Raw genomic sequence first — 20436 nt, forward strand, 5'->3', positions numbered from 1 at the left:
GCTGACTCTTTTATCTTAGCTCTTGGGTCAGCCATAGCAATAATAGTCTGACAGTGGTCCCTGCAACTCTGTCCTTTAGTTTTTCTTTCTTTGTCTGAGGTTGTATTTTAGCTCCCTCTTAGGTGTGTCAGGTGTTGCGGAGAGCTCAGACGGGTGGAGAGCCCATTCAGTATTCTTGTTCTGCCTCACTGGGCAGAAGGGTGTGCTGGTGGGGTCCAAGGGCGGGGAGGTCGTTTTGCACTGTGAAGCGTGGACCCAACTGGTGAGCCCTCGGCACTTTACCGCAGTGTGAGTAGTTAACAATATTTGGTATGGACCCTTCCACCTGGGTTCCAGGGAGGACTTGCGCTGGTGGACCTTGAGGTAGACCCAGTCTCCAGGCTGTAAAAGATGGCACGCAGTCTCCGCCGGATCAGGCAGGGTGCTTTGAACCTATGAGTGAACAAATCTGACATGATGAATTAATGATCTGCAATAATCTAAAACAGTTTCATCATTTAACTGCAAGTCCACTTGACTAGGGAGCAGAGGTGGGGAAACAGGCATTCTCATGGGGCGTGCCATGAGAATCTCGTGTGGGGATAAACCGTGTTTCCGCATAGAGGTATTCCTCATTTGCATTAGAGCCAGGGGCAGAGCATCTGGCCATTTAAGGCCTGTCTCAGCACAAAGCTTGGCAAGTTTGTTTTTCAGTTCCCCATTCTTACGCTTTACTGCCCCTGCACTTTGAGGGTGATGGGCGCAGTGTAGGTGCTGTACTATGTTAAGAGCCTTGCAGATTTGCTGCATGACTTGGCCCGTAAAGTGGGTGCCCCTGTCACTGTTGATAGAGGCAGGTAATCCGAACCGGGAATGAAATCCTTCAACAGTTTCTTTGCAACTGTGATAGAATCAGCCTTTACGCATGGGTAGGCTTCAACCCACCCAGAATACATACAGACACACACTAATACATACTCATAAGAGCAGCACTTAGGCAGGCTGAAAAAATCAATCTGAATGTTTACAAAAGGTCCCCACGGCTTAGGGTGGGCTGCCAGACTAGTCCGGACTGGTTTTCCACTGTTGTGCGGTAGGCAGATGAGGGCACGAATTACAATATTGTTGAGCCATGCTTGGAAATTTTGGGGGATACCAATGCCACGTTACTGATGCAATCATCCCTCCTTTGCTCACATGGGCCAAACCATGGGCCAAGCGGGCAAGGTAAGGGAGTAGATCCTGGGGCGCAACCAGGAGACCGTCGGGGGCTCGCCACAAGGCATCCTCCAGGTGTTGAAAGCACCTGTTTTGCTTCCAATTGTTTTTCTCTGTCTCAGACGCTGACTCCTGCATTAGTGTCAGGTCTGGAATGGACGCAGTTGGGGGAAGGGTTTGGAGCATATACAGAGAGATATCAGAAGGAGTCGGAGACCCAGAAAGGGCCGCCTGCCTGGCAGCAGCATCCGCCAGTGCATTTCCTCGTGTAACATCATTGCAGGGCTGTTGATGGGCCGAGCACTTAACTATAGCGATGGAAGAAGGAAGCTGAAGGGCAGACAAAAGGGCCGAAACACTAGGGCCATGCCTAATATGTGTGCCATTAGAGGTGAGAAAACCCCTGTATTTCCAGAGCTGCCCATAATCATGCACTACTCCAAAGGCATATCTGGAGTCGGTGTAAATAGTGACGGAATGTCCAGCAGCTAGATGGCAAGCTCTGGTAAGGGCGAATAGCTCAGCGACCTGGGCGGACCTGTCTGTTGGAAGAGAGAAAGCTTCCACAGTACCATGCAGGTCACAAACAGCGTAACCTACCACAAGCTGGCCAGCTGAATTCCTGAGGCAAGAACCGTCTACAAAAAGAATTAAGTCAGGGTTTTGGAGAGGGATATCCTGTAAGTCATGTCTAGGGACAGAGAGTTCAGCAGTAACAGATAGTCAATCATGGGGCTCACCATCCTCTGCTGTGGATAAAAGAGAGGCTGGATTAAGCACGAGACACCTAACTAGGGTCACGTTTGCAGCATTTAAGAGGAGCATCTCATACTTAGTAAGCCGGGAGTTCGATAAATGCTGAGTTTTACCCTTGGTAAGGAGAGCCGTAACCTCGTGGGGAACAGCAACAGTCAAAGGGTTACCTAATACAAGAGTGGCTGAAGTTTCCACAAGAAGAGCAGCAGCAGCTACTGACCAGAGGCATGGGGGCAAGCCCGCTGCCACAGGATCTAAAGAGGAACTAAAATAAGCGACAGGTCTGTGTCTGTTCCCGTGCAATTGCGTAAGCACTCCCTGAGCTGAACCCTCTCTCTCATGGAAATACAGGGTAAAAGGCTTTTTATAATCAGGGAGGCCTAAGGCTGGCGCTTGGGTTAGAGCACTCTTAACCTGTTGGAAAGCTTCCTCTGCGTTCTTTGTCCAGGGAATAGGATCAGAGACCCTATTCAAGGTTAAGTCTTGTAAAGGACGGACGAGGGAGGCATAACCCGGAATCCATTGCCGGCAATAACCTGCCATGCCGAGGAATCCACACATTTGCTTTTTTGTAAGCGGCTTGGGTATTTGAAGAATGGCCTGCACATGCGAAGAAGACAAACTACGTTTTCCTGCTGAAATATCATGCCCGAGATAATGGACTGAGGGCAAGCAGAGTTGCAACTTTGCCTTAGAGGCTTTGTGTCCCTTTTGAGCTAGAGTAAGTGTGTCAGCTTTAGAGGCTTCCAAGGAATCAGATGCTAATAACAGATCATCTACATACTGAATTAAGACAGAACCCATTGGAAATTGGATGTCATCCAACTCCTTTTTTAAGATTTGCAAAAAGATAGTGGGAGATTCAGTATAGCCTTGCAGTAGCCCAGTCCAAGCATACTGGAGCCCTTGGTAAGTGAAAGCAAACAGATATTGGCTATATTCATGAATAGGAATAGAAAAGAAAGCAGAGCACAGATCAATCACAGAAAAATATTATGCAGTTGGGGGGATACACGACAGAATCATGGCAGGGTTCAGAACAACGGGAAAAGTTGGAAGAACAGCAGCATTAATTGCTCTAAGGTCTTGCACAAACCGCCAAGTTTGTTTGCCGGGCTTACACACCGGCAAGATAGGAGAATTACATTAACTAACGGTGGGTATAATAACGCCCTGTTCGAGTAAAGCAGTAATCACAGGGCTAATTCCGTCCTCGGCCTGTTTAGACAGAGGATACTGCTGAATTCTGGGAAGAGGCTTTGCTGGGTTTAAACGAATTTTAACCAGCTGGGCAGAGCCAATATGCCCAACTTGGTTCGCGTGAGCAGCCCACAGTGACGGGGAGACCTTAGCCAGCAATTCCTGTTGTAACAAGGAAGGGCTGGAATCGGTGTCCCCTATAGGAATCTGCTCCTCCTGCAGCAGAGCTAAAACCTCGTTCTGTACAGGACTGGGCACTTCCAGGAACACCTCGTCCGGGGAGCAAAATATTATACAATTCAATTTACACAGCAAATCCTTTCCCAACAGGTTGACAGGGGAACATGGACTGAGGAGAAACGCATGGCGATCAAACAGGGGACCAATGGAAACAGACAAGGGAGATGTTACGGAGTGGGGAATGGGAGCATTTCCTACACCTACTGCAGTGACAATGTTCGCAGAAAGGGGCACTGATGGAAACTCTTGTGCCCTAAGGGTGGAACACGAGGCTCCGGTATCGATGAGGCAAGGGGTGGAAACACCGTTAATTATACAAGAAACAGTAGGACCAGCTTGATCAACAGGGAGAAGTGGGGCAATGATGTTACTAGTTTCCTGGCCTTCCTAGCAACCATGTTGCGGGGGAGGCGGGTTGGGGAAGAGTTGGTAATTGGGAAAAAGGGCTTGTTCTGGCACGCCTCCAGATTGAGGGAATCATCTGGGAGGGCGCAAGGGGCATTCTTATATTAGGTGGCCCTCTTGCTTACAGTAGGCACAACTTTTCCCCTGAGAGCACTCGGCCCTCCAATGCCCCTCTTGCCTGCATGGGAAGCAGACATTAGGGTTGGACAGAGGATTTTCCCCAGGCAGGGGATTCACCTCAGGCGCCCCTCCTCCCTGCTTCCGTCTAGGTAACCTTTTACCAGAATCCTGCATGTTTTGAATCTGCAGGGCCATAAGTTTAGATTCCGTTTCATCTTTCTTTTTCTCAAGTTGCCGGTAAAAATGCTGGGCGATGGCTAAAATACCCTCCAAATCCCTGCCTTCCCAGTCAACAACTGTAATCTTTAGTTGCTCGCTGACCTTGGGAGGGAGGCCCTGCACAAAAGCGGCTACTATGGCCTGTTTTGCCGTTCCCTTGGCATCCTCTATTCCTGAATGTCTTTCAAATATCTTGCTTAAGGCGTTCCATGTAATCAGTGGGGTTCTCCCCTTTATTTTGATTGCATGCATTAATTTTCGTCCAATCTGTTTTCTTTGGACATACTGAGAGGACTTCCCTGACTAATCCGTCCCTGAGGTGAACTAATTCAGGATGAGTGAGATCTTCATCAGAGGCAGGCCATGCGACCTTCAGAAAAAGACGATTAAGCATCTCTTTGGGCAACATGGCTCTTAAGAGCTGATCCATGTCGGCCCATGAGGGGTTATAACATCGAATGACCATATGTAGCTGTTCTTGGAATTTAACAGGATCCTCTCTGATTTTTGGGAATTTATCTATTAAATTATATAAGTCTCCTGGTGACCAAAGGGTGTGCACAGTCACCAGCCCCCCCTTGACCGCCTGGTAACTGTCATAAGGGAAACAGATTTTCTTCTGGTAGTTTCGGGGCCTTTTGCATTTCTCTTATGGTGGTCTGATGACGTGTGTGATGAGCAGGGGGTGAATCGTGTTGTGCCTTATACTCTGGTGATGTTACAATGTTTTTTATAATTGATAAGCGATCGGACAGTCACGCAAAGGCGACTCTTCCTCATCTAAATGGGTTATGTGTTCTTGTCCCCGCAGTTCCACTATTATCTTGTCAGCCTCCATGGACCAATTCCTAAGCTGCTCGTCCGAGGCCGAAGAGGGACTAGAAGAAGTTCCTGGCGACAATTGCTCTCAGGAAGAGGACCCCTGGACGCTGACTGAGAACCATCTTGAGGAGTATATAAAGGGGGAGGGGTAGTGGTGCCCGATGGATGGTCTTGGTCTTCCCCTTCATTAGGGGGCCACTGTCTACACTTTACAAACAAATCGATTAAATCATCTGATGGGGCCGATGGCACGGACCCAGAGGCCGGTGCCTTTTGGCATGGCCTCGAGGGATGAAGGGGGCTTCTTGGGCCCGCTGCCGACTGATCCAATAGGCCTTGGGCATTTACTAATTTTCCCTGTGCCTCCTTTAATCTAAGTTTTAATTTCTCCTGGGAGTCCTTTAGACCCCTCATTTGAGATTCCTGTCGTCGTTTACTCATCTCATCATGCCAGTCGAAATATGCATCAAATTGCTCCTGTGGCACGGCGTTGGCAAGAAGCGCGCCCTGCAGGTGCACAATCCTGTCAAGGTCGAAACTCCCTTCCAGTGGAAACTGCAATTTTGGATCATCCCTAGTATACCAATTCCATTTCTGCAAATATTTACACGTTGACGGACTATAATGCACATACATATAAGCAGCAGGCGTGCCTTTTGGCGGGACTGGGATGCCTTTTGATCTGCCAGTCCCCATTCTTGCTTCAGCTGTCTTTCACTCAAGCCTCTCACACCTGGGAACGCTTTCTGGGATTGCCACAGTTCTTAACACCAATGGCCTTCAAACCTACCTGTGACGAGGGGTGCCGGGGCTCAACCCTCCCTGTAGAGGAGGGGAGCCACACCGGCCTCGTCCTGTCCTCTCTGGGTCCTGTCCTTCGGGTCCGCGGTCCACCGTCCGGGGGCGTTCGGTCCCTGTGGAGCGGACTGAGGCACAGCAAAGTCAGTAGGGGTCCAGCCTTTGATGCAGATGGGCACCAAACAAACAGTTCAATAAGCTCTGGCCCTTTTGGGGCAGGACAGAGCAGTAGCAGAGTCAATGGGGGCCCAGCCCTTGGCTCAGGCGGGGCACCAAACAAACAGGTCAATAAGCTCTGGCCCTTTTGGGGCAGGGCAGAGCAGTAGCAGAGTCAATGGGGGCCCAGCCCTTGGCTCAGGCGGGGCACCAAACAAACAGGTCAATAAGCTCTGGCCCTTTTGGGGCAGGGCAGAGCAGTAGCAGAGTCAATGGGGGCCCAGCCCTTGGTCGGGCGGATCGGCACCAAACAAACAGGTCCGGGCTAGGTGGTTAAGAATCCAGAGCACCTCCGGGCGCTGGGCCAGGTCTGGTCGAGGGTTCCTCCGGGCCGTAGTAGGGCTGGGCAGCTTTGATAGTTCCGCGTCGTAGTGACGGTGGGTTAGTTCTGGTGGCTCGCATCGTAGTGCTGGCGGAGCTCCGGCAGCTCAGCGTCGTAGTTGTGCGGTTGGCTCCGGCAAGGCCTGATACCTGTCTCTGAGCTCCGCAGCCTCCCAGCGACGAGGGTCGGCCGGCACGTCTGCTCTGGCCGGCAGCTGAGCTGCAACTGAAGGCCAGTGCCTGGCTTTTATGCTTCCAGGTCGCCGCCTGGCCCTTTGAGGGGCGGGGCTTCCGCCCGGAAGTTCCGCCCTGGGGGAAGATGGACAGGGCTCAACCCTCCCTGTGGAGGAGGGGAGCCACACCGCCTCGCTACACTGCCCTTGACAGGGGAAAGGGAGTAGGTCTCCGTGGGGCCACACCACGACGATATGAGACCTACAGGGAAAATGGTGAAGGGGGGCGGGCCTCCTTAGGGACTTTACCCTAATGGAAAGCCCGTGGTCCCCGCACACCTTTCGTCAGCCCTGAGCACCAGCCTTCAAGCTGGTAACGGTGCCTCTGCAGCTGTTGAGTCGGCGGTGCGGTTTCCCAGGGCTCCCCTTCTCTCCAAGAAGGAGAGGGAGCTTATGGCTCCGGGGGGCAAAGAAAGGGACCCTGTGGTCCTTTACAAGACAGTACATGAAGAGCGGTCACAGGGTCATGGGAATATGGAAGGGGAAAAGGCAAAAGGGATAGGGAAGCATGCACGCACCCCAACTGGCTAGCCCCTTACCAAGGCCTGCCTGTCAGGGTTTCACAGTCTCTCCAAGCTTAGCTGTGGGGCTTGCTTTCGAGACACTTCCAGTCACGAGCTTTCACTTCGCAGGAGGCTCGAGGCGTCTTCCCACAGCCGTCACTCACACCGGCCGCATGGCCTTCACACACAAACAGGCACATTCCTGGCACAGATGCCAGGGCTAGACCCCCCGGACCTGGGTCCCGACCAACCTGGTCGGAAGGGACCCCCGATCAACTCCCAGGGCGTATCAGCCGAAGAGCAGATCAGGATTCTTTGGACCAAAAGGAGCGTGGTCCGTGGGTTGCCGACTGAACGAACTGATACCGATAGCCAAACCCAAAAACCCCAAAGAAAAGGGCGTCAGGCCTGTCTGGCAAATAAATGTTCAAATCCAGCTTGTGACTCACTCCAAGTTGAAGCCCACGGGCCAGTCCTCCATCAAAACCCAATAGAGATTTCAAAAGGTCTCTTACCTCTCAGACAGGCCCAGGTTTTGGGAGGAGACCACCTGTGGTCCTTTGGGTCAGGGACGAAGTCATCTTGTGGATCCCGGGTTTCGGCACCAAATTGTTGTGGAAAATCGACCACACGGTTGATTTTAGATCAGACAGCCTGAGGCACTTTTATTCTCCACACAAGTACAAGTATGCATACAGGGAGAGACAGCAATGACCCCACGCAAAAGGTAGGCTGCTCTACATGTTATAAATTTTACCAAGCTTATAAAGATTAAAACTGCAAACACATAATTTGATACATTGCCTTATTTGGACTGAAATATTGCAACTAAGCAAGCTATGTTATTATATTCCATATTGGGTTTTTCCTGTTATTGTTCTTTGGCAGTCACGCGGGTGGGTTGACTGTTCTACAACCCCTACCTTGCGGTTACATTTTGCAAAAGCCATTACCACGCTTTAGCTGCCATAAGCTGAGCTGGCCCTTATGGGCCCTCCTTTTTTCCCTCTCTTTAGTTTCCCTTTCCTTGATTTCTTCATACCCCAATGCCCCTTGTACAGATAAACAGCTTTAGGAGAGGTCAAAGCCTTACTCTTACTTAGCATTGCTCTTAGCCAAAGGTCTCGGGCCTGCTAAGAAAAAGGGCATAGGTTAGTTCAAAACTCTGCGCCGATAAGGGGGCTATATTTTCCCTATCACATTGAAACCTCCAGATTGGATGCTGTATTTGGTAAGGCTGTTATAATCCCTATTCTCATAAGACTCTGAGCCTCACCATAAGTACAATATGCATATGGACAATCACTCAAAAAAGAAAGGAAAGTTACTTACCTGGGTAACTGGAGTTTTTTAAGTTGTGTTGTCCATATTAGTATTCCACAACCTGCCTTCTGTTCCCTTTACCTTGGAGTTCTATATTGCTAGGATTCTGCAGCAGAGAGGAAACTGTGTGGTGATTGACCCATTCTGCTCTTCTATGCCCTTGGTGTGGGGCATGAGGACACTCGCCATATATGTGTGGCCATAACAAGTATTGCTGGCCAAAAGACTGGCCTACAGTGCCTGCACATCATAAGTGGAATATGCATATGGATAGCACATCAAAGAATTCCAGTTACTGTATGGGTAAATAACGTTCCTTTACTGTAAGTAAGTAACACTTTTATACATATAGCGTAGCTATTTAAAATATCCTCCTTTTGAATATATTTTGCTACCATTTTGATGTAAAAATGTGAATTATTTCTGTTTCAATTGTTTCCAGGTGAGAATATCTTTCTGATTTTAGACGGCCCCGTGGATGCAATTTGGATTGAGAATTTAAATTCTGTTTTGGATGATAACAAGACTCTGACTCTAGCTAATGGTGACAGAATTCCTATGTCTCCTACTTGTAAACTGTTATTTGAGGTTCACAACATTGAGAATGCCTCTCCTGCAACAGTTTCTAGAATGGGCATGGTCTACATCAGTTCTTCTGCCCTCAGCTGGAGACCAATTTTACAAGTAAGACTGAGGGGAAAGGTATTACTTATTTTTATTTCATTGTACTTTGTAGGTAGACAAATTTTATGCTTTTTTATTTTGCAGGCATGGCTAAAGAAACGTACGCCTCAAGAAGCTGATATTTTACAGAATTTATATGACAGAAACTTTGAAGCAGCATATACATATATGAAACTAAACCTTAATCCAAAAATGGAGCTTTTAGAATGTAACTATGTTATGCAGGTATTGCCATCTAAATACATTCACTTCCTTGAGTACTGATTAAAGTGGCAATACAATTCCATTTCAAAGGACAGGTTTCAGAGTAGCAGCCATGTTAGTCTGTATCCACAAAAAGAACGGAGTACTTATGGCACCTTAGAGACTAGCAAATTTATTTGAGCATAAGTTTTCGTGGGCTACAGCATCCGATGAAGTGGGCTGTAGCCCATGAAAACTTATGCTCAAATAAATGTGTTAGTCTCTAAGATGCCACAAGTACTCCTGTTCATTTCAAAGGAATATATCCTGGCAGCCCCACACTGGCTTCTTCTGTCAGTTAGAGTTGTATCTTCAATAAGTTCAGATGCTCAAGACTGTTCTAGAACAATGTTTTCCATATTATAACTATGCTTGCCATTCCAGTAATGGGTTTTCCTCTGCACTGCATCTACACCATGTATGACCAGACCTATTGACCACACCAAGTAAATTTCACTCCCTCTTTTGGGAAAAGTTTCTGTTCATTCAGCCTGCTGGCAGCTTCAGTATTATTTACATTTGTTGCACCATGCTACACAGCAAATTAAAACTTTTTTAAATGTTCTGAGTCAAAATACTTTTATCTTAAGTCTTTCTTTGCTTTTGGGGTACCCATGTCTCTTGCATGCAACATGTCTTTTCCTGAGCTAAGATCCAACATGACAGAAAAACCCTCACAAATGAAGAGGAAAGCTGGAGGATGCCTCCCAAATTCAGTTACCCTCCAGGCTTGCTTAGTGGGGGAAATTTTGCTCCTTCTGCTTTAACAATGATTTTTCTTCATTTGGATTACCAAGTCCTTTGCCAGGGTTGCCACTGTTGCATCAACTATAGGGAGGATGAACAGAAAATCTTTGGGTTCTAGGATCCTTCTAGAATGTCAGGTTTCCCAGATGAGCTTCTCTTGCATCAGGAGTTTCCCATTTATTAACTTCTTTGAAGGGTGAATATAGTAAGACAGCAAATCAAAGTCTATTTTAATTTTGGATGGAAGGTATTTGCTCTTGGCTTTAGCCTGCTTATCCTCTTTGTTTGACATGCTGGCTAATGATCTCAGTGGTGGTCAATACATTCTTCCCCATGGATTCAAACATGCGTGGAGGAAATAACCTTTCCTGCTATCTGGCTCAGCATTATGATGATCTAAAGCTGAGAGTTCCCCTTGTTCACGGGAGAAGCTAGAACTCATGGAACTAAATGGAGACCTGGAAAGGCTTTGGAGTTTTTATCCCGTGTGACTGGGGTTCCAGTTAGGGTGAACTGCAAAGAATGGGGCAGACAGTCCTCCAAAAGCTGGTGGATATTCCAATACTTAGATTTACCAAACCAGCATAAAAACTTCTGTTTGTATCTTACTGGTTACTCAGAAGTCCAGACAACACAGTTCCCTTAAAGTGATCCAGCCTCAGGCTTCCATCCAGGTACCTAAGTCAAATATAATGATTTCTGAAAATCTTGTTTCATCATAGAAAAGAAAAGATTCTACCAATCCCAAAGGATCGGATGTATTACCTCCCAGGTTAATGAATGTTTCAGATCTTACCCAAATAAATGCATACAGCCAATTCTTATTAACTAAACTAAAATTTATTAAAAAATGAGAGAGAGAGAATGGTTAAAAGATCAATATACATACAGACATGAGTTTAATTCTTGAGGTTCAAATTCATAGCAGATATGGTGAGCTATGTAGCTGCAAACAGTTCCTTTAGAATTTAGTTCATAGGTTATGGTTCAAGATCATTTCAGGGCATTACAGTTTAGGACTGGGATCTCAGTCCTTATGGCTTAAGCTTCCCCTATATGAAGCCTCAAGCAGATCTGAGATGACAGAATCAGGACCCAATGGTCTTCTATACAGTTTTCTAGCATCCATTTGACCATACAGTCCTGGGTAAACAGTAGGCTTTTTATGTAACCTTCTGTTTTCTAAACACCACCAGTAATTAGTTACACAAATTAACATAGGATAATTTATCCATTAGGCAGTCTATTACAAACTTCAAAGAGACATATAGACAATGACATTATTTTACCCAAGATTCATCTAAATGTTAATATTCCCTTTTGATCTCTGAATTAGTAGCTATAGTGACAGACAGGAACTGTCTGTTTACACTCTAAGTCCTGGTTTACACTACGTGTTTAAATCGAATTTAGCAGCGTTAAACCGATTTAACCCTGCACCCGTCCACACAACGAGGCCCTTTATATCTATATAAAGGGCTCTTTAAACCGGTTTCTGTACTCCTCCCTGATGAGAGGAGTAGCGCTGAAAGATCCTCCCCGTGCGGTCCACGCTGGGCGAACTTAAATCATATTAACACGATTCTCATGCGACGACTGCATTGTGACACATGTGCCCGAGACTCTGCGTGGCCAACCTATGCACTGACTACAGAACGCTAAAACCACGCCGGCCCAAAAGATGAATATCCAGTCGCAAGGGCTTTTCCTGTCTCCTGCGCCAGTGCACTCCGCAGTCAGATGGCTTTCCAGAGTGGTCACAATGGCTTGTGGAATAATCCAACCCGAGGCCAAATAACCGTCGATTTGCGGCCACACTAACCCTAATCCAACCGGGCAATACCGATGTCAAGCAGCTAACAGAACTCCGTTCCAAAGACGAAATGAAAAAACATTTGAAAAAATTTCCAAGGCCATGATGGAGAGAGGCCACACCAGGACTCAGTACAGTGCCGTGTGAAAGTTAAGGAGCTCAGACAAGCCTACCAGAAAACCAAAGAAGCAAACGGAAGGTCCGGGGCAGGGCCGAAAACATGCCGCTTCTACGCTGAGCTGCATGCAATTCTAGGGGGTCCACCACCACTACCCCACCCCTGTCCGTGGATTCCGAGGTGGGTGGTAATCTCAGCCATGGCTGAGGATTCTGCGGACGGGGAAGATGAGGAGAGGAAGAGAGGACGAGCTTGCAGAGAGCACACAGCACTCCGTTTTCCCCAACAGCCAGGAGCTTTTTTTCTTCACCCAGACGGAATTACCCTCCAGCCCTCCCAAGCCACTAGCCCAGACAATGAAGCCATGGAAGCGAACCTCTGGTGAGTGTACCTTTGTAATATAAAACATGGTTTAAAAGCAAGCGTTTTTTAATGATTAATTTGCCCTGAGGACTTGGATGCATTCGCGGCCAGTACAGTTATTGGAAAAGTCTGTTAACATGTCTGGGGATGGAGCGGAAATCCTCCAGGGACATCTCCATGAAGCTCCTGGAGGTACTCCAAAAGCCTTTGCAGAAGGTTTCTGGGCAGGGCAGCCTTATTCCGTCCTCCATGGTAGGACACTTGACCACGCCATGCATGTAGCAAGTAATCTGGTATCATTGCATGACAAAGCCTAGCTGCGTATGGTCCCGTGATTGCTGGCATTCAAGCAACATCCATTCTTTATCTCGCTGTGTTATCCTCAGGAGAGTGATATCGTTCATGGTAACCTGGTTGAATTCAGGAATTTAATTAAGGGGACAGAGATGGCCATTCCTACTGGGCTGTTTGCCTGTTGCTTAAAAGAAATCCTTCCTTGCAGGTAGCCAAGCAGGGGGAGGGGGGGGTAATGGCGCTGAGCTTTTTTGCATTTGGCTAGCAGGGATCTTCCCTGCTACCAGCCACGCGTGGTGGGGGCGAAGGGGGGTGTTTTAGCAGTGATCTTCCATGATACCAGCCACGCGGTGGGGGGAGGGGAAAGCGATCATCCAGAGAATTGGATGGGGGGTGGTTTCTGCTGCTGCATGTTAACAGGAAAGAAGCAGCACTGAACGGACTTTGCTTGGTATTTGGGAAAGGAGGGCACTGTGTATATGAAGGCTGCAGAAGCCGAAAAGACAATGGCTTACCATGGCCGCATGCAAGCTGAATTCTGCTGCCCTGGACCTGCGTCTGTGAGATCTCTAACACCAGAGCCGCAGGCACTCAATATTAAGATGCAAAATGCGACCTTGTAGTGAAATCACATGTGCTATGTAAGGTGAATAGTGTTGTTCACCTGTGAAAAGAGTATAAGCCATTGTTCTGTAAAATGTATCTTTTTAAATACTTCTCTCCTTTTTTCCCTCCCTCATGCAGCTGCAAATTTTTCAAGCCTCCCTACTCCATCCCGAAGGCTATCTCAGATAAGGCAGGGAAAAAAAGACGAGAGAAAAATGTTCTCGAAATCATGGAAGTGACCCGCAATGAAAGAGCTCATCTGAATGAGTGGAAGGACGTGGTATCAAATTACAGGAAAGATGCCAGTGAACGTGAGGACAGGAGGGACCAAACTGAGGATGAGGGAGAGAACATGGGACAGGAGGAAGATGAGAGGTGGTAGGCAGGAAGATCAGCGGTGGCGGGATGCAACAACTGGGGCTGCTGCGTGATCAAACTGACATCTCCGGCATATGGTGGAGCTTCAGGAATGGCAGCAGGGTCACAGAGTGCCGCTGCAGCCCCTGTGTAACCACCCTCACCCTCACCATGTCCATATCTTCCTCACCCAGACGTGTAAGAACGCGTGGGGAAGGCTTCGTGCACCCCGCCCACTCCACCCCCGTGGACAGCCCCACCAAAGGCTGTCATTACTTTTGAAATGAATTTTTTTAGTGCCTTTTCCTTCCCTCCTATCCTCCTCCCAAACCACACCCCTGGGCTACCTTGTCAGTTCTCTCCCTCTTTTTATAATGAATTTTAATAAAGAATACATGATTTTTAAATGATAGTGACTTTATTTCCTTAAAAGCAAGCTGTAATCGAAGGGGGGTGGGTTGCTTACAGGGAATGAGTCAATCAAGGGGGGGTTCATCAAGGGGAAACAAACACAGCAGTCACACCGTACCCTGGCCCGTGATGAAACTCGTTTTCAAAGCTTCTCTGATGCGCACCGCTTCGTGGTGTGCTCTTCTAATCGCCCTGGTGTCTGGCTGCGCGTAATCAGCGCCAGGTGATTTGCCTCAGCCTCCCACCCCGCCATAAAGGTCTCCCCCTTACTCTCACAGAGATTGTGGAGCACACAGCAAGCAGCAATAACAATGGGACATTGGTTTGGCTGAGGTCTGAGCGAGTCAGTAATGTGCGCCAGCGCGCTTTAAACGGCCAAATGCACATTCTACCACCATTCTGCACTTGCTCAGCCTGTAGTTGAACAGCTCCTGACTACTGTCCAGGCTGCCTGTGTATGGCTTCATGAGCCATGGCATCAAGGGTAGGCTGGGTCCCCCAGGATAACTACAGGCATTTCAACATCCCCAACTGTTATTTTCTGGTCTGGGAAGTAATTCCCTTGCTGCAGCCATTTAAACAGAGTAGTGTTCCTGAAGACGCGAGCGTCATGAACCCTTCCTGGCCATCCCACGTGGATGTTGGTGAAACGTCCCTTGTGATCCACCAGTGCTTGCAGCACCATGAAAAGTACCCCTTGCGGTTTATGTACTGGGTGTCCTGGTGCTCCGGGTGCCAAGATAGGGATATGGGTTCCATCTATTGCCCCACCACAGTTAGGGAATCCCATTGCAGCAAAGCCATCCTGTATGACCTGCACGTTTCCCAGAGTCACAACCTTTCGTAGCAGCAGCTTAGTGATTGCTTTGGCTACGTGCATCACAGCAGCCCCCACAGTAGATTTTCCCACTCCAAACTGATTCCCGACTGACCGGTAGCTGCCTGGCCTTGCAAGCTTCCAGAGGGCTATTGCCACTCGCTTCTCAACTGTGAGGGCTGCTCTCATTTTTGTATTCTGGCATTTCAGGGCAGGGGGAAGCAAGTCACAAAGTTCCATGAAAGTGCCCTTATGCATGCGAAAGTTTTGCAGCCACTGGGAATTGTCCCACACCTGCAACACTATGTGTCCCACCAGTCTGTGCTTGTTTCCCGGGCCCAAAATCGGTGTTCAATGGCTAGAACCTGCCCCATTACCAGCAGGATCTCCAAAGCGCAGGGGCCCGCGGTTTCAGAGAATTCTGTGTCCATGTCCTCATCACTCTCGTCGCCGTTCTGCCGTAGCCGCCTCCTCCTCGCCTGGCTTTGCAGGTCCCGGTTCAGCATTGCTGTCTTGAGCTCAGCAGGACCATGCTTGTTGTGCTATGGCATTTGCACAGTTCACCCAGGAAAAAAGGCGCAAAATGGTTGGCTGTACCCAGAACCACCTGCGACAATGTTTTTTCCCCATCAGGCACTGGGATCTCAACCCAGAATTCAAAGGGCGGGGGAGACGGCAGGAACTATGGGATAGCTATGGGATAGCTACCCACAGTGCAACGCTCAGGAGATTGACACTAGCCTTGGTACATGGACGTACACCGCCGAATTAATGTGCTTAATGTGGCCACGTGCACTCAACTTTATACAATCTGTTTTAAAAAACCGGTTTCTGTAAAATCGGAATAATCCCGTAGTGTAGACATACGCTAAGATACACACAATTAGCATCACTTCTAACAATATAGGTTTGCATTTCAAAGTTCTAGCCTGTTTAGCATGAATGGCCCTAATTACCATTTCCATACCTTTCTACATGACTTTAAAGGTTGGCTTTGGGTCATCCAGCCTGCAAGCTGTTTAACCCTTTCTGGCCATGAGTTATACTTTGTATAAGATTCGTTGCAATTATATAACTGTGGTAGCAATAATGATTTGCATCATGGTTATATTTTAATCAGACAATGTCACACCCCGTTTTCTGTTGTTGTTTTTAGCTTTTTGGAAAGAGGGTGGTCATTCTTGTTAGGTGACCAGTCTCTTTTCTTGTCTGGTGTTCTCTTGTGGGTTCTAGCCCATAGGGCAGAGGGTGAGAGGGTTATGCGCTCTACATCAAGTAAATCAATTTCATACTTGAGAAAGGGATGGAACCTAGGAGCTTTTCCCTTTTTGAGGTGGATTGGACCACTGGGTTCAGTATGAGTTTTGGACTTACACCTGAAGACTACTTGATTGGTGAGTACTGCCTAGTTTGTGAAGATGTTTGAAGGCATCTCAGTTGGTGTGAAGGGATGCAGAGACATCAATAAGCCATGCAGTCTTCTGGAACTTTTGTGTGTGTGCATGCACGCTTGTGCATGCCTGCGTTCTCTTTGAGGTGATCTGCACTTTGTCTCTTGTACTTTGGCACGTTTCTATGTATTTTTCCTATTCAAGATGGAAGGAGTCCGAGTGTTTTCAAATAGAGTGTTTATTTGTTTTTGGCAGAAAATGTCTGTTACAGATGAGCATTATTTTTTCATCTTCTGCCATAGATTTAAAGACTATGAGCTAGGTTCACAAAAGGTCTTAGACACCTAACTGCTACTGTGATTCACAAAACCTCCACTCAGCTGCTTCCAAACCCTATGTAGGCACATAAACTCGGTCAGTGTGCTTTTTTTATTTTTTTGCTGTAAAAGTTCCATAGATGCCTATGTTACTGCCTCTGAGCATGCATGCTGCAGCCTCACATGTCTGCCTAACTTGCCTGAGAGACCTGATACAGTAAGTGTATTCAGACCTTGCCTACTAGATCAGTCCTTATAGGTGAGCTTACACAAAATGGCTAGATGATGATGATGGGCCAATGATTTTTTTATTATTTATCCACAGTGGAACAGCTTCAACAGGAAAGAATAAGGGAGCCCTATAGTACAGTAATTAGGGCACTCACCTCAGATGAAGCAGATCCTAGTTTAATTCTCTTCTGCTGCTCAGGTAGAGGGTGGGCTTGAAGAAGGAATATCTCACATCCCAGAAGAATACTCTAATCAGTGGGTTAAAAGTTATAAGCTACCACCTCCTCCTCCTTGTCCTCCTGGGCTTCTTGCTGAAATGGAGTAGGTGCCTAAAGCCAGGACAGATTTTGCTTCTGAGAATCCCAAGCAAAGGAGGTGCCTCACAGGAGCCCGACCTTAGGTACCTGTCTCCAAGAGGAGAGTGAGGCTTAGCACACGCCCTTTAGCTTGAAATCTACCATGGGCGGTCTTAGGCGAGGAGCTGCATAGCATGCTGGCTTTTGTGAATCCTATTCAGTGATGCCTGTCTCTCCTCATACATTATATAGGGAGTCTAGGTGCCAAACTCAGGCTTTATGAAACTCAGGCTTTTTTTTTCTGGTCATCTAAAAGTGGTGACAATGTTTCTTTGTGAATTAGTCACCACAAATACCTTTAAAGATGTAGCTGATTAATTTTCAGAGAGAGAGACTCCTAAATACTTGTCACTTTTGAAAATGAGACTTGGGCTACTAAGTCACGTAGGTTCCTTTGAAAATTTTACCCATGGTTATATGTATATGGCTTTACTCTATATTTTCTTGTTATAATTTTGAGTTCGACATTGTCCTTTAGCAACCTTGACTGGTTTTCGAAATGTATTTTTAAATGTCTGAATATATATGTAGCTAAAATTGACTGTAGTATTTTCTTAATGCTGTTTTTTTTATACATTTCCAGTCTATTAATCTTTTGGAGGGGTTGATTCCCTCAAAGGAAGAAGGCGGTATTTCATCTCCAGCACATCTTCATAAATTGTTTGCTTTTGGATTAATGTGGAGTTTAGGTGCTCTTCTGGAGCTGGATAGCAGGGATAAACTGGAAGCCTTCATTCGAGCAAATGATAGCAAATTAGATTTGCCAGAAATCCCTAAACACACCAATCAAACAATGTATGAGTTTCATGTTACTGATTATGGTAAGAGAAAACACATTGGCATTCTTTTTGATAATTAATTTTTTTTTAAATAAATAAGGTTCGTTAGAAATATAAAAGTACTCTATAATTACCTATTATTTGGTCACATGGTCAGAGCTTTTCTTTTTGCTGAGACCCTATTGGCACACTAATCTTATGGAATCTGAATGCAAGTTATATATCTGGAGGTAAGCAGTGGAGGAGTTGAGATCTGTTTGGATTAGTAATAATTTTTATACCTCTTGTTTTTAATTTAGTTTTCATGGATTCTTTCTATTGAGGTTCCTTAATTAGTCTACACTATAGGTAATTTTTGAGCATGTTATTTCTGTACTAGATTAATTTTACTTTATCTGTCACATTTTTTCCTCAAACAGTATTGGTTCTCCTTTGACTTATTGTGCACATATACATTCCACTGCAGGTATATGTGCATCCAATACATTTGAGTCAACGACTTTTGCCTTCCGTACTACTAGGCAATGCATGTGCCACTTCCTTATGCACTGAGATGAGAGCATAAAAGGGGCATTGTCACCAACTCCCTGTCAATTCCTTCTCACCCCCATGGCAAGAGTTGAAGCCCACCCATAGCATTTGCTTTGATTTTCAAAATTCCTATAGCATACATAGTTATAGATAATATTTAGTGTAGTATAGTTAGGTTAATTGGTTATAGTATTTAGTTACGTAAATCCACCAGATATTATGGAAAAAATCCCCAGGTTTCCAGCAGTGTGGAATGCATAGGGCTGTTTTCCCTGTTACAGACAGGCATAAGAGCGGCTTGATTTGCTTTTGTGAGGACCAAGTGGGGGACAAATACTCTATTTGTGTCTCCTTCCCACTAAGACAAAAAACAGATTTCTATCTCAAGAGTTTACCATATGAGAGAGGTAATGCGCCGCCCATCAGAACTGAGCCCCTGCGAGGTGGCAAATTCAAAGTCCACAAGCAGTGCCCCTTTGGCTGTTTGTGATTCAAAGAACAAGTCTGGTGTGAAATGTCACTGTTTACCTTCACCATCAGCTCCTCCAAGCATTCCATGCTGACAAGTGCTCAAAGTCTTGATCTTCTAAGAAGACTTGAAGTAAGTCCTCCGGTACCAATTTGAATCACCACAAATCTAGACACTCATTGGCTGCATTTGATGTAGCTCTGTTGACTCTGGCCTCTTCAGGCCTGTTGAGAATGGTGTCTTCACCCTTACCGGGTCCCTCTTCATCATTCCAGCTTGTCAATTTACGTCAGCACTGATGGACGAACACTTACTTGTTTGGTCCCCTCTACTTTGTTGGCCTTCTTGTCAGAAAAGGATCTTCTGTGTCTCCCCTACTGGACCCTCCTTTCCATGGTCAATTCCTATTTAACTGTCAAGACAAGGTCTAATATAGATTTCCCCCATGTTGGATGCAACACTTTTAGAGTTAGGAAATCATCACCTATAATATTTAGCAATTCCTGGGATGTTTAGTATCAATTTAAATTTCCATCCATGTGGATTACTTTATAATTTGGGGTTGATAATGGTCAACTAGTCATTACTTTTTGTTCATTACAGAAGTAACTTCCTACTGTCCTATGGAACTACTATGCCATTTATTAATCCGACAGGAGAGTCAAGTATTTCTTTGGTGAAATCCTGTTTATAAAGAATGTACACAAAATCCCATTTCCCTGAACACAGTAAAAACAAACAATGGGAGGCTCAGAATCCAAGTCTGTCTTTTCATTGAGCACTGTGCCAAAAAGAAGCTCTGTCACTCAGCTGCCTCCCAAGGCCAAGCTCACAACTGCTTCTCTTGCTTTCCACTGGCTTTCTGCTACTTACATACACAGCTGAAACCAATCAAACCCTAGCCCCAGCATTTGCAGTTAGTCCCAGGGAAACCACTCAGCCCACACATGTTAGCTCTGGATCTCTTTTTCATGTGGCTCAGTGTCTTGGGCAGTTGCTTCCTATTGTTTCCAATGCTATGTAAAGTACTCCTATTACTACATAAATGGAAGGAGTGGATTTCTGCCTGGGCCACCGGGGTCCGTGCCCAGGGCCCTGGCTAATAAGGGGGCCCCTGCAGGAGTGGCAGAACGCTGGCCCCACCCCTGCTCCTCCTCTTCCCTGGGGCCTTCCACCCTGCTCCTACTCTTTCCTCTGAGGCCCTGGCCAGGCCAGAACCCAGACCCCAGCCATAGTAGAATGAGCATATTCCCCCATGTGTAATTGGCCGAGCCGCTCACCCAAACCCCTCTCCCCCATGTCCCTCCTTGTTCATGGATCTGGCCTGAGCCCCTCTCCGCAGCCTCCCCTTCTCCCCCCATGCATGGACCTGGTCTGAGCCTCTGCCCCTGGTCCTGAGCCCCTCTCCCCCGCATTCCTTGTGTAGATGTGGCCTGAGCCCCCCTCTCATACACATCCCAGTCCCGAGCCCCTCTCCCCCTACATGTGGATGTGACCCAAGCCCCTCTCCTCCACCCATCCCCCATGGACCTGTCCCAGACCCCTCCCCTGCAAAG

General features: G+C 46.9%; 1 protein-coding gene across 1 annotated transcript in view; it reads left to right on the forward strand.

The window, feature by feature from the left end:
• Positions 1-20436, forward strand: part of DNAH8 (dynein axonemal heavy chain 8) — a 621721-nt gene that overhangs the window by 386677 nt on the left and 214608 nt on the right. Inside the window, exons 52-54 of the mRNA XM_075064269.1 lie at positions 8796-9037; positions 9122-9262; positions 17685-17922. Of these exons, the coding sequence (XP_074920370.1) occupies positions 8796-9037; positions 9122-9262; positions 17685-17922 (621 nt within the window). The remainder of the gene's footprint in view (positions 1-8795; positions 9038-9121; positions 9263-17684; positions 17923-20436) is intronic.

This window comes from Chelonoidis abingdonii, chromosome 3 (assembly GCF_003597395.2).
Source record: "Chelonoidis abingdonii isolate Lonesome George chromosome 3, CheloAbing_2.0, whole genome shotgun sequence".
NCBI classification, from domain to species: domain Eukaryota; kingdom Metazoa; phylum Chordata; order Testudines; family Testudinidae; genus Chelonoidis; species Chelonoidis abingdonii.